General features: G+C 31.8%; 1 protein-coding gene across 1 annotated transcript; it reads left to right on the forward strand.

Moving 5' to 3' along the window:
• Window positions 1-6,257: 6,257 nt before the first annotated feature.
• Window positions 6,258-12,464, forward strand: LOC107843824 (adenylosuccinate synthetase, chloroplastic). The gene is made up of 4 exons (XM_016688218.2): window positions 6,258-6,937; window positions 10,318-11,010; window positions 11,337-11,648; window positions 12,064-12,464. The coding sequence occupies exons 1-4, from the start codon at window positions 6,584-6,586 to the stop codon at window positions 12,232-12,234; spliced, it is 1,530 nt and encodes a 509-aa protein (XP_016543704.2). The 5' UTR covers window positions 6,258-6,583; the 3' UTR covers window positions 12,235-12,464.
• The last annotated feature ends 2,028 nt before the right edge of the window (window positions 12,465-14,492 follow it).

Consider the following 14,492-nt stretch of genomic DNA (forward strand, 5'->3'; position numbering starts at 1 on the left):
AATTAGGGTAGAGGATTAGGGGGTGACTGCGTCGGTAACAACAGGGAAGTGTTCTTAATTTGTGTCTGAAGTTTTTTGTTCGTGATGTTGAGTGTTGTGTATGGTTTCGGATAGCTAGTTTTTAGTTTTATCTTGTGGCTGTAGTATTATCTTATGGCAAGTGGTGTTAGTTTATTTTGCAGATTGTACTAGTTTATATGCATTTATGTTTGGTGTTTGTTATACTTCTATTGGTACTCAGCTAGGGGTCTATCGGAAACAGCCTCTCTACTTCATTTGAGGTAGTGGTATGGTTTGCGCACACTCTACCCTCCCCAGACCCCACTATGTGGGAATACACTGGATATGTTATTGTTGTTGTTGATACTTTAGGTTTATATATGCATTTTGATTTCATTCCAAAAATATAATGTTATTTGAACTTTTTATCATTCACTAAAGACTAAAGCATCTTTTCACCTTTTTTATATTACTAGTCAAACTGCACGTGCAATTTTTGATTATTTAAAATTAGACGATTTTGTCCATTATGAAAATTTTTAGTAAAGTGTAAAAAGTTCAAATTAGTAATAAATTATTTAGACCTAACATTAAACTTACCAACATTAGTTTTGGAAAAAAAATTCTATCATATTTTCGTCTTATTTTCTGTTAGGACTTTTCTCTTACAGTATATGTTACTTATTTCTTTTTCACGTACATCAGGAAAATGTAAACTAATTAATATTAATCTCTATATTATTCTCTTCTATCATATATATTAAAATTCTTTAATTTTTTAATAATTAAATAATAAGTTTAAAAAATAAGTGAAAAGATAATTTTATCTACTATTGAGACTTTAATGAAGGACAAAAAGTTCAAATGTTCAAACAACATTTTGATATAATCATTGTACATAAAAAACTAAATTTCTATTATTTATATCGAACAATATACTTGACCGCCTTTAAAAATTTCACTATTATGAATCAAGTTCATTTAAAATCACTTAAGACTAATTTCTTGACAGAGAAAAGCTTACTCTTTGAAAGATCTCTCATTTATCCCTTTCCGTACCACTCACTCCAAGGCAAGTAAAATCATACTCCATGTCACGTCTCTTCTCATCTAAAATTAATAATTATAAATTATGAAATAAATATCTGAACAAAAGATAGAAAAAAATAATACGTTGAAATATCAATTATTTAATATTATATTTTGAAAGGAAAAATATATTTTAGAGTCTTGATGACGATACAAAAACATAAATTGAGTGATGCAAATTATCCCTAATGTCCATCTCTAAGAACTTGATGGAAGAATGAAATAAGTTATAAATTTTGTTTGCTAACTCATGAAATCTCTAATCTCAATTTTGTTTTATCTTCTAGCCAACTAATGACTTTATTTGATACTTGTTTGACACTATGATTTGTTTGTTATCATGACAAATCATAATTTTCATTTTATTTTTCTCTCAATATTTTTTTTTATGTAAGTATGATTCTGACAAAGAGTATTAACTTGAATTACGCTTTAATAGGAAATATAACTAACATGAATAAGAAATAAAATTTAGAACGGGAAAAGCATACCTTAAATTCACTCGTAATCGACATGAAATCTCGTTCGCACGTTTTACACAAATCTTTCTTCATCTGCACAAACATATTAAAGAATCAATCAATAATGATTTATTTACGGACGTAATAATTTAAGATTATGAAAAAAAAAACATCTTAAAAGTTAAAGAATATTCAATTTTGATAAGCCTAATTTAAACTAACAACAAAAGAATATAAATTTATTTTGAAGAAAATTTAAACAACTAAAAAAAGACATCAAACATAAGGTTAAAACCGCCCATAGAAAAAAGCTCATATTTGGGGGAAAAAAAAACATGAGAAGGTTTAGAATTTGAATCAAGGAGTTGGAATGTAGAGAATATGCCAAGCCCATATATTTAATTAAAATAAAATGTAATTCTTTACATATATTTTAGGACTGTTAATTTCTTTTCATATATTTCAGGATTTATATATATTTTAGAATTCATATTTTTTATGTAGTTTAGGATTCTTAATTTCTTTCCATATTTTTAATTTATTACGGTTCTTTCTATATATTTTAGGGGTCCTTAATTTAATAATATAAATAATTGAAGAAAAAAGGTAAAAAAAAATGATTTTGTCTATTACAGAATATTTTAATGAAGGATAAGAAGTTCAAATTACTTTTTTAAGGGCCTTCACACTTTTAATATACTAGTTTAACCGTATGTGCTTCTCACGTATAACGTTTGATTGTTTAAAATTAAATAATTTTATTTATTCTGAAGATTTTTAATGAAGTATAAAAACTTCAAATCACTTTTCAAAAATCTTTCGCACTTTAATATAATAATGTAAATATAACATATATTTTAATGTAAGCACATATATATTTTACCACCAGAAGTTTCAAGTGCTTGATGGATCATGACTTTTGCGTTTGCCATGCAGTACCCCTTTCCCTTATTATCAAAGACTAAGAGAGACATCAATTTGAATCATATTTGTAGTATATATTTTTTTATATTTAAAATTTTTCTTATTTTTAAAGTCAAATCTTTACAATATCACTGATTATATTCTAATTACGTACATAAAACTTTTAAAAGTTTGGCACTTCTAAATTTTTCTTATTTCAACGCTTTGATATTTATTTTTAGATTTTTCAAATCTTCTTAAAATCAAAATCTAATTGATTTAAAATTCTTAAACTAATGAAAAAAACATTAGTTGTCATTAATTTTGATGACTTCTAATAAGAAAAGATTTTACCATAAATACATTTAATTAATTTTTAAACTCTTAAATATTATGAAAAAATAGTGAAAAGACGATTTTGTCTAAAACAAAGACTCTTAATGAAGGACAAAAAGTTTAAACAATATTTTTAAGACCCTTCATACTTTTAATATATTATAATATAATTATATAGATTATAGATTATAGATATAGATTTTTATCATATTAAATACTGACAATAATAAACATATTAAAAACTAAATGAATTTCTTTTGCTTATTATGATTAAATTCTTAATTTTATGACAATTTTTTTGTCACGTTCCCAAAAAAATAGACACCACAACCTTTTCCAACTAAAATATTTTGTCCCAAAAAAAGGCTAAAGCCACTGTATCAAACGTCCAAAAAAGGCAGGGAAAAAACCTTTTCAAATTAAACTAGACTTGATCGAGCTATTTTTATCAATTCATATTTAAAACCTAAAATCTAAATACAAATTCAGTACGTGAATCTTTATTTTTATATCAGCAATTGATTTTTTGTGTATGTGGATCCTTATTTTTGTATGTGAATCCTTATTTTTTATTATTGTAATGATGCAGTGGTAAAAAAAAAAATAGCTGAAGCTTTTTGAACAAGATCTAATCTCGCCGCTTCTTTATGTGAATTCAATATTTAGCCAACGCATTCATTGTTTTTCTATAAAACTTTAGAATATTGTGATTTGTGTTAACTTTCTTAGGCTATTTTTTATCTCACGACTTTATGGTATCTTTTTGTTTTGAAATTTTACCGCAAATACAAGACATCTATATCAGGATGAATTCTTCATAGCTAGGTGCGGACTAATGTTTGAAAAAATTCTAATGGTGTATTTTAAACTTACATATGGAGATCGTATCATGCAAAATTAGTGTACTATCTTGATTTTCGATATTTGATTAAAATAATTGGTTGTAGCATTTGAGACATGTTCAAAAAAGGAACCTCACTTTGCCTTTCCTTTTTCAACTTTATTTTTTTTACAATACGTTATCATCACGAGACTCTACCATCACAAAATACGAAGGCTAAAGTATCATTAAATATTATTATCTTTGTCCTCGCATTTTGTTTTCACACAAGTTAATTATACTAATCTTGTACTAGTTTAATATATAAATTATCTTATATGCAGCTTTATAAGGACATGCAACCAACCTAAACAACCGCATATTGACACGATTTTGCTTCCTAATTTTGTCACAAACATATTTGAGTATTTATTTTATCTTTATATTTTTGAAATCAAAATTAGTATTAATTTGAGTCCTCAAACACGTTGAAACATAAGCTGTTTAATTATGTATATAATTACTATACTGTTATATATCAAAGGTTTAAGGGCAAGGCTTTTATATTACCTTATTGATTAATACGGGAGATTCAAATTTCATCACATTAAAAGGGTAAGACCAGGGGCGGATGTAGAGTATTACGTGCGGGTTTCTGGGAACCCAGTAACTTTCGTACGGTTCTTGAATTTATATTGAAAAACCTAGTAAATATATAAGAATTATAAGTTGGGAACTCGTAAACAAAGTGTGTTATTGGTCTAGTGGTAAAGAACCCACAACCTTTAAATTCTAAATTCGCCTCTGGGTAAGACATCAAGCTAGAGCCCTGATGCACCATGATGATAAGATGTTGGGTTTAAGTCCTATCAATTTATGCCTAAGACGTCTTTATATGGATACGATGTTGAGTTTGAATCTCAATGCACCATATTATTGATATTAAGATAGCTAAGGCAAAATAATGTGTTTTTGATGAAAAGTCGTGAAACTTGTCTATTGAATATGCTCCATTCTATGAAGTGAATGTGGTAGCAATATATGATAGGTCTGAAAAATGACAATTTGCTTCATTTTTTAAGTGAATGTGGTAGCAATATATGATATACTTTGAAAGATATGTATGCCTCGATATGCTCCTGAATAGCAATATCATGAAAGAGGTTATAAGCTATTTGAATTTGATAGGCTTAAGGCACGATTATATTCCATTCTTGGGGAATGAGAAGCTTATTAATGCAAACATGCACTTGATTGTGATGGTATCACAACTCACCTCCGAAAGAGGCAGAATAACTGAGAAAAGTTATTTTGAAATCTACTTTTAAAGTATTAAATCTGAAATTTATTCATGTAATAGTAAATCTGAAATTTACTAAAGAAAAAAAATACATGTCATGGTAAACTTGTGTTTACTAGTATAAATGAGTTCATAAGTTGATATGAATGATTGTGACATCTCGAAGATGTGCATATTGAGTATTAGACACGTATTGAAGAATTAGAAGATTCTTCAAGAATTGTTTATGTCACTTGTTCTCATGATAAGTTGGTTGGACCAACTAATGTTTGAATTTGATCCTTTAAAATCTGAAAAGTATAAAAAGATGAATAAGGGTCATTCACCCGTCATGTGATTTATTAAGATGCATCGATATAAGATGGTCACTTGTATGTTTATTGTCAACCTGCAGTTTGACATTCATAAAGTTAATTGCTCAATAAAATTGCGATAAGAGCACAATTTTCAGTTGTGTAATCAAGATAAATTCATCTTGATGATGATGGTTTAACATTGAATGTCTTTAATAAATTGCTAAACTATTGATTTGAAATATGATATATTATATACAAAAGTACTTGTATGCATCAATCAATAAATTATGATTAACTCCCTCAAAGTTGGTTCTGAGTCAGTAACCACACATTGTCCATGTAATAGTTAATTTTGATGTGCGGTATACGATTAATTAATATACCATGATGCACAAAGATGAATTCCTCAAAAAAGATAGAGGATGCATGTTAGTTTTCCTTAACATAAGGGGAAGATTACAAGCAACTATGAAATATGTTAGGAATTATCATCAGATCCTCATTTAAAAGATAATTCAAGTCAAATGTCGAAAGTATTTGTTGACTCAAATTTAATCTCGTCTTTAAGCTGCAAGTTCTCTTATTTTGTATCCCTAAAGGACAAAGTCTATGCATACATGAAACGTGGTAGATCAATCGGTTTCAAATAAAATAATTCTTGAGAAGGATAAGAAGCAAATAGTCATAATAAGTAGGCAATGTGCTCTTGAAAAACCTATGACATAACACTTAATGAAATCTTATGATTTTTCTTGCAAGGTTTTTAATAAGGCAACCGAAATGCGTATTATTAGAGATATATATTCTTTTTTCTTTCACTAGATTTTTTTTCACTGAGTTTTTTTAGTAAGGTTTTAACGAGGCATATTATATATCAATTAGACATTCAAGGGGAGTGTTATAAATATATTTACATTATATTGAATGTCTATTAAGAATATAAATAAGATGTATTAAGATCTAGTTGATACCTATCAGAATTTGAAATATTTATTTTTAGAGATAAAGTAGGAGTAAGTTCCTATAAATAAAGAAAATTTTATTTGTAAATTATTCTCAAAAATTCCTTATCCCTCAACAGAAATAAAAGGCCTCTTGTCTTCTCTCTCTGCTCTTATTTTGTCCTACTTTATTTTTTACAACAGAAAGTCATTTTTTTTAAAACAAACTAAAAATTAAAAAAAGTCATTCTTTTTAAACCCATAGAGCTAACGAAAGTGCACCCAAAAAAGTAATATTCACGCACTAGTGAATTACTCCCACACTCCCTCAACCCCGCAACCCTAACCCCAACCCAACCAACCTAACAAGTCTCCTGAACCTAAAACCCTGAAAGCGCACTTCCCAGTTTCCCTACTCTTTCCTCTCCGTCGCCGCCATGGACATCTCAACAATTCGACTCAATTCCAGCTCAATCACACCGGCAACATCAACATCTCCGGCGCCGTCGAGTCACCGGAGTGGGAGCCTCAGCTACAACGGAACCAATAGCTGTAGACTCCTTCAGTTCCAGCAGCAAAGGAAGAAGGGAACTTGTTCTTCAATCATCGTTTGTTCGACAAAGCCGATTACTCCGGTACTTGACCAACAAGGAGTCAACGAGTCAGGACTGAGTCGAATTGAGTCGCTGAGTCAAGTATCAGGTGTATTAGGTTGCCAATGGGGTGATGAAGGAAAAGGAAAACTCGTTGATATTTTGGCTAAGCATTTCGATATTGTTGCTCGTTGTCAGGTATATTTATACCCTCAGTCTCACAATTTATAATGTTTTTTGATAACCATAGTGTTCTCACTAGCAATAGGTATCAGGTAACTATGTCCACCGAGGCTAGGACAGGTGGTACAGTTGTGTAGGAACATGGTGTCTTGACCAGCTTGTGCACCGCGACTAATTCTAGGCATACATGTCACCTTGACTATCAAATAAGTATCAGGTAACTCTGTCCATCAAGACAAAGACAGATGAGGTATAGTTGTAATTTCGAGCAATAGGTATTGAGAAAATTTGGCTATTAAGTCTCTTTAAGTTTTCAATTAGCAAACTGTCCAACCCTCTTCAAGTTTTCAATTAGCAAAATGGCCTACTTTTATTTTCTTATTTGTCGGACAAATAATAGATGTGTCGGATTGATAATCAATTTGCCTATATATCTGTCGAACAAATATTAAAAATAGGTCACCTCACTAAATAAAAAAATTTATGGTCCATTTAATGAAAAAATAGATTTAAAAGGTCCATTTAACAAAGAGTCCCATAGGTATTAGGTAACTATGTCCACCAAGGCAAGGACACGTGGTACAGTTGTAATTTTTTTTGATAGTCATGGTGTTTGGACCAACTTGTGCACCTCGACTAATTCTAGTGATACATGTCACCTCCACTAGCAATAAGGGCTCATTTGTTTGCACTTAATGGAGGTTTGAATCTGAATGGTTCAGACTTCAGATCATTAAGTGCATTTGTTTTTTATTAAGATTTTAGCTATTAATAGGTCTGAATAGGTCTTAATCATTCATATATAGAATCAAGTCTTAATAGGTCTGAAGAGGTATTCTGGTGTTGGATAATATTCACCGCCACTCTATTCATAATCATCAGTCGCCACCTCTACCACCACCATCATTGTCAACCACCACCAACCACCTCCACCATCACAACCACAATCGACAACAAAATATATCGCTACCAACCACAATTGTCAACCTCTACCACACCTACTACCTCTATTATTCTAATTATATTTAACGCCACCACCTTATTCAACAACACTACCATCATCAACCACTATCGGTCAATCCCTACTATCGACCCCATCTATCACAACTAGCACCACCCCTAACTACTACTAATATATCACCACCTCCACACATTCTTCGGCGGTCACCACCATTATTGTCACTAGTAACGCCACCTCTACCATCACTTCAATCACTATCATCGCTACAATTTATCTCAACTAACAACCATCTCCACCACTACAACTAACAATATCTCCAACTAGCACCAACACATCGGCAACCATCATTCATTCATTTTTCTGTTATCACAATCAATACCTCCAACTACTAACATCAAGCAATGTCACATCACAACCACCACGACCACTATCAACTGCCACCATCATAACAATCACTATAATACCAACCATTACAACGATCACCACTAACATTACTAATCACTAACATCAATCATTGTCACCGCAACCACCATTATAAACCATCTCCACTATCACTAACAAACATAAATATTTTTTTTCAATCAAATAATAATTTTGTTGTATTAAATTACATAATTTTCTGATATATAATTAGTTTTTTATTTGAATTATATTTTTTATTTTATTATATGTACAAATAAATTTTTTTGGTACATTCAGATGTTGAAAAATAAATAGTCTTAATCATTCAGTTTTCAGATCTAGAGACAACATCTTAATCATTCAGACGTGCATTAAGATTCAGACGTCTGAATCTTTAAAAAAACAAATCCAGCCTAAGTATCAGTTAATTCAGTCCACCAAGACTAGGGCAAAGAGAGATTCCTTAGGTTGCTGTTTGAGAGAAGAGATATCCATTGGGACGAAGCTGACAGAATGGCACCCTGGTATAGTTGTAATTTCGAGCAGATCAAGTGTTTTTAAAACGAAATTTCTTAATGTCTTTTAATATTTTAAGTTTTTGATTGATGTAACTTATAGTATTTTTTAGTTTTTATAAATGTATAAATTTTTCTTGGAAAAACTTAAAGCTTCTATGTTTGAATTAGGTGTCAAAGTTTTGAAGTTTGAATCTCGAAATTCAACTGTGCCGCATAAATTGGGACAGAGGGAGTGTGAGTTTATGTTCATAAATAAGAGTTATAACATCCTATAACCGGTGGCAGAACCAGGTTTTTGATTAAAGAGTATTCAACATCTGTTGTATATACATAAAAGAATTATTTTAGTGTAATTTTTCGACAAGGGTGTTCACTCCTAGCTCCGCCTCTGTAAATAACACTGATATTGTAAAGTTAATCTCTTGGAGTAAAATTCTAGGCCATACCAAGAACAGTATTTGCTTCATTATTTGGAATTGCTGTGAGATATGCTTGGGTACCTCAGGATCAAAGTTTCTGTAGGAAACTGTTTCGAATTATCTTTTCATTCTTGAGTCTCCTCAGTTTCTTGTGGAATTATTGTGTTTTGATAACCATGGTGTCTGGTCCAGCTTGCTAGCGGCACTGAGTACTTTCAACCTCCTACCAAATGTAACTGGTAACTTTATCCACTAAGACTTGAACCAAACATGAAGAAACCACCTACTGTTTTCACCTCCAAGGGATTTAAAGTTGAGGCCTCAGTCTTTTCAACCTACTTAAATGACTACTAGGTCGTACCTTTGGGTGCAAAGATCAAATATTTTTGTATAATGTTCATATGTATTCTTACGTATATGCCAATCTGTTTTAAACTGGTTATTTGTATTTCTTTTCTGGCCATCCTATGATTCTACTCAACTTTATATTGTTTAGGATAGATTAGCGCAAGGGTGGATCAAGGGTAAGGCTAGTAAAACGTTTGCTTTAGGCCCCTCAAAATTTTGAGGTTCCAAAAAATTTAATATGAATTTTATGATTCTAATTTTACTTAAAATAATATTAAAAAATGTAAAATATAAAAGGTACAAAATTTAAATTAAAAAAAAAAAAGAACTATCTATTTTTATTAAAAATATTTTAGAACTTTTTATCAAATTTTCATATTAATAAATAAAGTTTTCACAATAATATTCAGGGTAATACATTACAATTTACAAATAAATGACCAACATCTTATTAATTAAAATTAGTTCTTACTTTTATAAATAATAATATTACTATGTGAAATAAAATGTTTAATGTCTTCTAAGAATACTACGTTATGTGAAATAAAATGTTTAATGTCTTCTAAGAATACTACGTTAAAAAAGTAGTACGTAAGAATAAAAAAATAACTCTACATTATCAATAATATTTTTGACTTTAAGCCACCAATTTTATTAAGATGGCCTTGGATTAGCTTTAAGATGGCCCTGGATTAGCACTTGTTAACTATGCTAGGTGTAATTTTTAATAATGTGTCTTGCTGTCAGGGCGGAGCCAATGCTGGTCACACTATTTACAATTCTGAGGGGAAGAAGTTTGCTCTGCACCTTGTCCCTTCGGGAATTCTCAATGAAGAAACTGTATGTGTTATTGGTAATGGAGTCGTGGTGCATCTACCGGGACTGTTCAAAGAAATTGACAATCTAGAAGCTAATGGAGTTTCTTGCCAAGGAAGGATTTTGGTATCAGATCGTGCTCACTTGTTATTTGACTTTCACCAAGAAATAGATGGGCTTAGAGAAGCTGAGTTAGCTAATTCCTTTATTGGAACCACCAAGAGAGGCATTGGGCCTTGTTATTCAAGCAAGGTTATTCGAAATGGCATAAGAGTAAGTGATTTAAGGCATATGGACACATTCCCCAAAAAGCTTGATCTTTTATTATCAGATGCCAGTTCAAGATTCCAGGGTTTTAAATATGGCCATGACATGCTCAGAGAGGAAGTAGAGCGCTATAAGAAATTTGCTGAGAGGTTGGAGCCATTCATTACAGATACTGTGCATTTCATGAATGATGCTATATCTCAGAAAAAGAAGATTTTGGTAGAAGGTGGTCAGGCAACTATGTTGGATATCGATTTTGGGACATACCCTTTTGTCACTTCATCCAGTCCATCTGCGGGAGGAATCTGCACAGGTCTTGGCATTGCTCCCAGAGTTGTCGGTGATCTTGTTGGTGTGGTAAGCAAACTTGATTTATCTTCTTAAAAGAACCTTTTATACCGAAGAATGAAGAATTCTCATGATGTTCAGTTTTTATCTGAAAGTCTAGCTAATGTTGTGGAAATGAAAACTATTGTTATGTTTCTAGAAATATATCGCAGTACATCATCTTTGTCAATCGGCTAAATGTGCAATACGCGCAGCATTTAGGCAGAAGAATATGATCCTGATATCAACTAGCTCCTAGGAACCAATTAACTCCATGGTCCTTCAATTTGCAGTTATTGTATTTTAAGCATAGATTACTAAATATTGAGCTTTTCTCATTGATGCTTTTCCTGCAGGTTAAGGCATATACCACAAGGGTTGGTTCTGGTCCTTTCCCAACAGAAATCATGGACAAAGGCGGTGACCTTCTTCGTTTTGCCGGGCAGGAGTTTGGCACAACTACTGGACGCCCGCGTCGCTGTGGTTGGCTGGACATAGTTGCACTGAGATACTGCTGTCAAATAAATGGATTTGCTTCTCTAAACCTAACAAAACTAGATGTGTTGTCAGATCTATCAGAAATTCAGTTGGGTGTTACGTACAGGCATCCTGATGGTTCAGCTTTAAATTCTTTTCCTTCTGATCTAAGTCTTCTTGAACAAATAAAGGTAAGTTTTGTGTCTTTTCCTTTCTACTTCAACATCTTTTTACGTGATGATTTTGTGGTGTTTGGAAGCCCAGATTGTTATTTCCAACTTTCATGTGAATGTTTTGCATAAATTGAATCGTATTAACCCATTGATGTGCCGAAAAACATAAAATCTTTTTCATTTTAATTTTCCTCCCTATTATTGAAAGGTGGAAGAAAACAGAAGTGCCTAATTTTTTGTAACCTTTTGTTCTTTCCATCTGTCTTCCTCTCCCATATATCATGATTTGTTTCTATTGTCTGTTCATATTGGTAGACCTTCAGTATGCATATTCAATCTTCTTTACCCTGTTGCTTGTATGTTATTACCGATTTATACTTTATCGTATTGTGACTTATACTGTATATTTTCTTTATTATTCTCATCTGTGTAGGTGGATTATGAAGTTTTGCCTGGATGGCAGGCTGATATTTCTTCCATCAGGAAGTATTCCGACTTGCCCAAGGCTGCACGCGACTATGTAGAAAGGATAGAGGAGCTTGTCGGGGTACCCATTCACTATATTGGTATTGGGCCTGGTCGTGATGCCCTTATCTACAAGTGATTTTTGATTTTTTTCGTCATATTGCTGGAATCATATTCTTCAAATTGCCGGTAAACCTTAGGCCAGGCTTGTAGTAACACTGGGAATTATCAATTCGATGACATTGCTTAACATAACAATTATGTATGTCTAGGATTTTGTTGAACCTCCAAAGAATAGTCAGTTAAAGAATGCCACCAGCTTGCTCGAGTGATGAAGCTTTTGCCTATATTGAATTATTTGCCTTCTAATTGTTTGTTAACTTGTTGATCTATATCAGATTTTTCTGTTGGTAAATGTGTTTAATTACTTGGAACTATACAACAATAATATGAAGCAACTTATTATGTAGTTAATGGTAAAAAAAATACATTTGGTTTAAACCCTCACCTTTTGGAGAGTTTCATTGTCTTTCACTCTCTTTCTATTAAAGTACATCTCGATATTGAGTTGGCCTATATACGCTTCTTGTTGACTCAGAATAAATATTTGGTCAGTCCAACATCAGCTTATTCTTAGAATTAAATATTGGAAAAAAACATCATTTTCACCCCATACTATATAAGAAAAGTCTAAGTCACATTTAAATTATATAAGTGATCTATTACACACTTTAACTATATAAAAGTGATATTATTACCTCCCCACGATCCCTATTCTAAGGTGTGTGTGTTAACACTTATTTTTGGCGCGTCCAGCCTATTAAATAACAAAAGTAAATGGCTAAAAACATTAAGGGAAAATGCATCGTTTCCATCCCAAACTATAGTCGAAAAGTCGAATCCACACCTAAACTATATAAGTGACCTATTACACACCTTAACTATAAAAAACTGATACTTTTTACTGACGTGGTGCTGACGTGGCAGTGCGTGTAAAACACTACACCACATGCAAGTGGTGGTAGCTTGACAGGGTGTAAATAGTTTCACTTTTTTATATTTTAGGTGTGTAATAGGTCACTAGTATAGTTTAGGTGTGACTTCGACTTTTCGGATATAATTTGGGATGGAAACGATACCTTTTCCCTTAAATATTTGCTCAGTTTAACATCAGCTTATTCTTGAATCAATTTATTATAGAGTTAATGGTAAAAAAACACATTTAATTTAAACTATCACCTTTTTTTGGAGTTTCCGCATCTGTCACTCTCTTTGTATTAAAGTACCTCTCGATATTGAGTTGGTTTATATGCGCCTGTTGTTAATTGAGAATAAATATTTGGCCAATTCAACATCAGCTTATTCTTTCCATCTATTTTAGCCTCGGTGGATGGTGGGAGGTGACAGATATCCCATTAATTTAATCGACTTGTGCGAAAGCTGCTCAGACATCAAAGTTATCAAAAGTTAAAAAAACAAACAAAATGAACATGAACTTAATTCCCATTTTTTTTTAAAAAAGAACTGAATCTAAGTTCCACGTGATAGAGGACGCTCTATTTTGAACTTCTGATTTCTTACCTTTTTTTGAAATCTAATTTATTTTATAGCATATAATAAATAATACCTGTAATTAAGTCGAGAAAATTGAAGAATAAGTGTCTTTTAAGTCTTGAATGAAGGATTGGTGACATTGACCAATAGATAGGGTCAAACATTATTAAGAAACTTGATCAAATTAATTGTGGATTTGATTAATATTTTCAAAACTTTCTAATCTTTTCAAAAATACAAATCAACCCAACCCACACCCTCTTCAATCCAAATCAACCACTCTCTCCTCTCTCTCGACAGCTTCTATCAACTCTCTCCCAACCAACAGTTCTGCAAAATTTCTCCCTTCAACCCCTGACGACAAATAGTTGGGCTTCGAGTTCCCCTCTTCAATTCAATCAACCTGTATCTCATCCCTCTCTCGACAGCTTCTCTCAACTCTCTCCCAACCAACTGTTCTGCAAATTTTTTATTTCAATCCTCGACGACTTCAACATCCGACTACAAATAGTTGGGATTCCAGTTCCTTTTCGACTTCAATCGATGTGACAACCTTGCTTTCCGGCCACAACAGATTCGAATTCTTCATCGGTCCTTTTCTTCTTTCACAGGTAAAAATTTATGGCCTTTTTAATTTTGAAGAAAACGAGGAACTTGAGCCAACTTCTCTTATAGTATTGGTTAACAATTTCAATATTTGTTGCACTAATTTGAAATACGGCCTGAATAAAATCCTAATTTCTAGTATTTCTTCTCTTCTCTTCTCATTTCGAAGTGAATTATGATATTTTGTTGTTTGTTGCATTTTTTTGAAGTTTGATTTTTATTGTTTGTGTTTATAAA

This window comes from Capsicum annuum, chromosome 10, assembly GCF_002878395.1.
Source record: "Capsicum annuum cultivar UCD-10X-F1 chromosome 10, UCD10Xv1.1, whole genome shotgun sequence".
In the NCBI taxonomy this organism is placed as follows: domain Eukaryota; kingdom Viridiplantae; phylum Streptophyta; class Magnoliopsida; order Solanales; family Solanaceae; genus Capsicum; species Capsicum annuum.

Bases quoted from the DNA above. Each gene is read 5' to 3' on its own strand.
- LOC107843824 (XM_016688218.2), top strand. From the start codon at position 6,584: ATGGACATCTCAACAATTCGACTCAATTCCAGCTCAATCACACCGGCA. The intron at 6,938-10,317 runs GTATATTTATAC...TCTTGCTGTCAG, and splicing joins ATATTGTTGCTCGTTGTCAG to GGCGGAGCCAATGCTGGTCA. The intron at 11,011-11,336 runs GTAAGCAAACTT...CTTTTCCTGCAG, and splicing joins TCGGTGATCTTGTTGGTGTG to GTTAAGGCATATACCACAAG.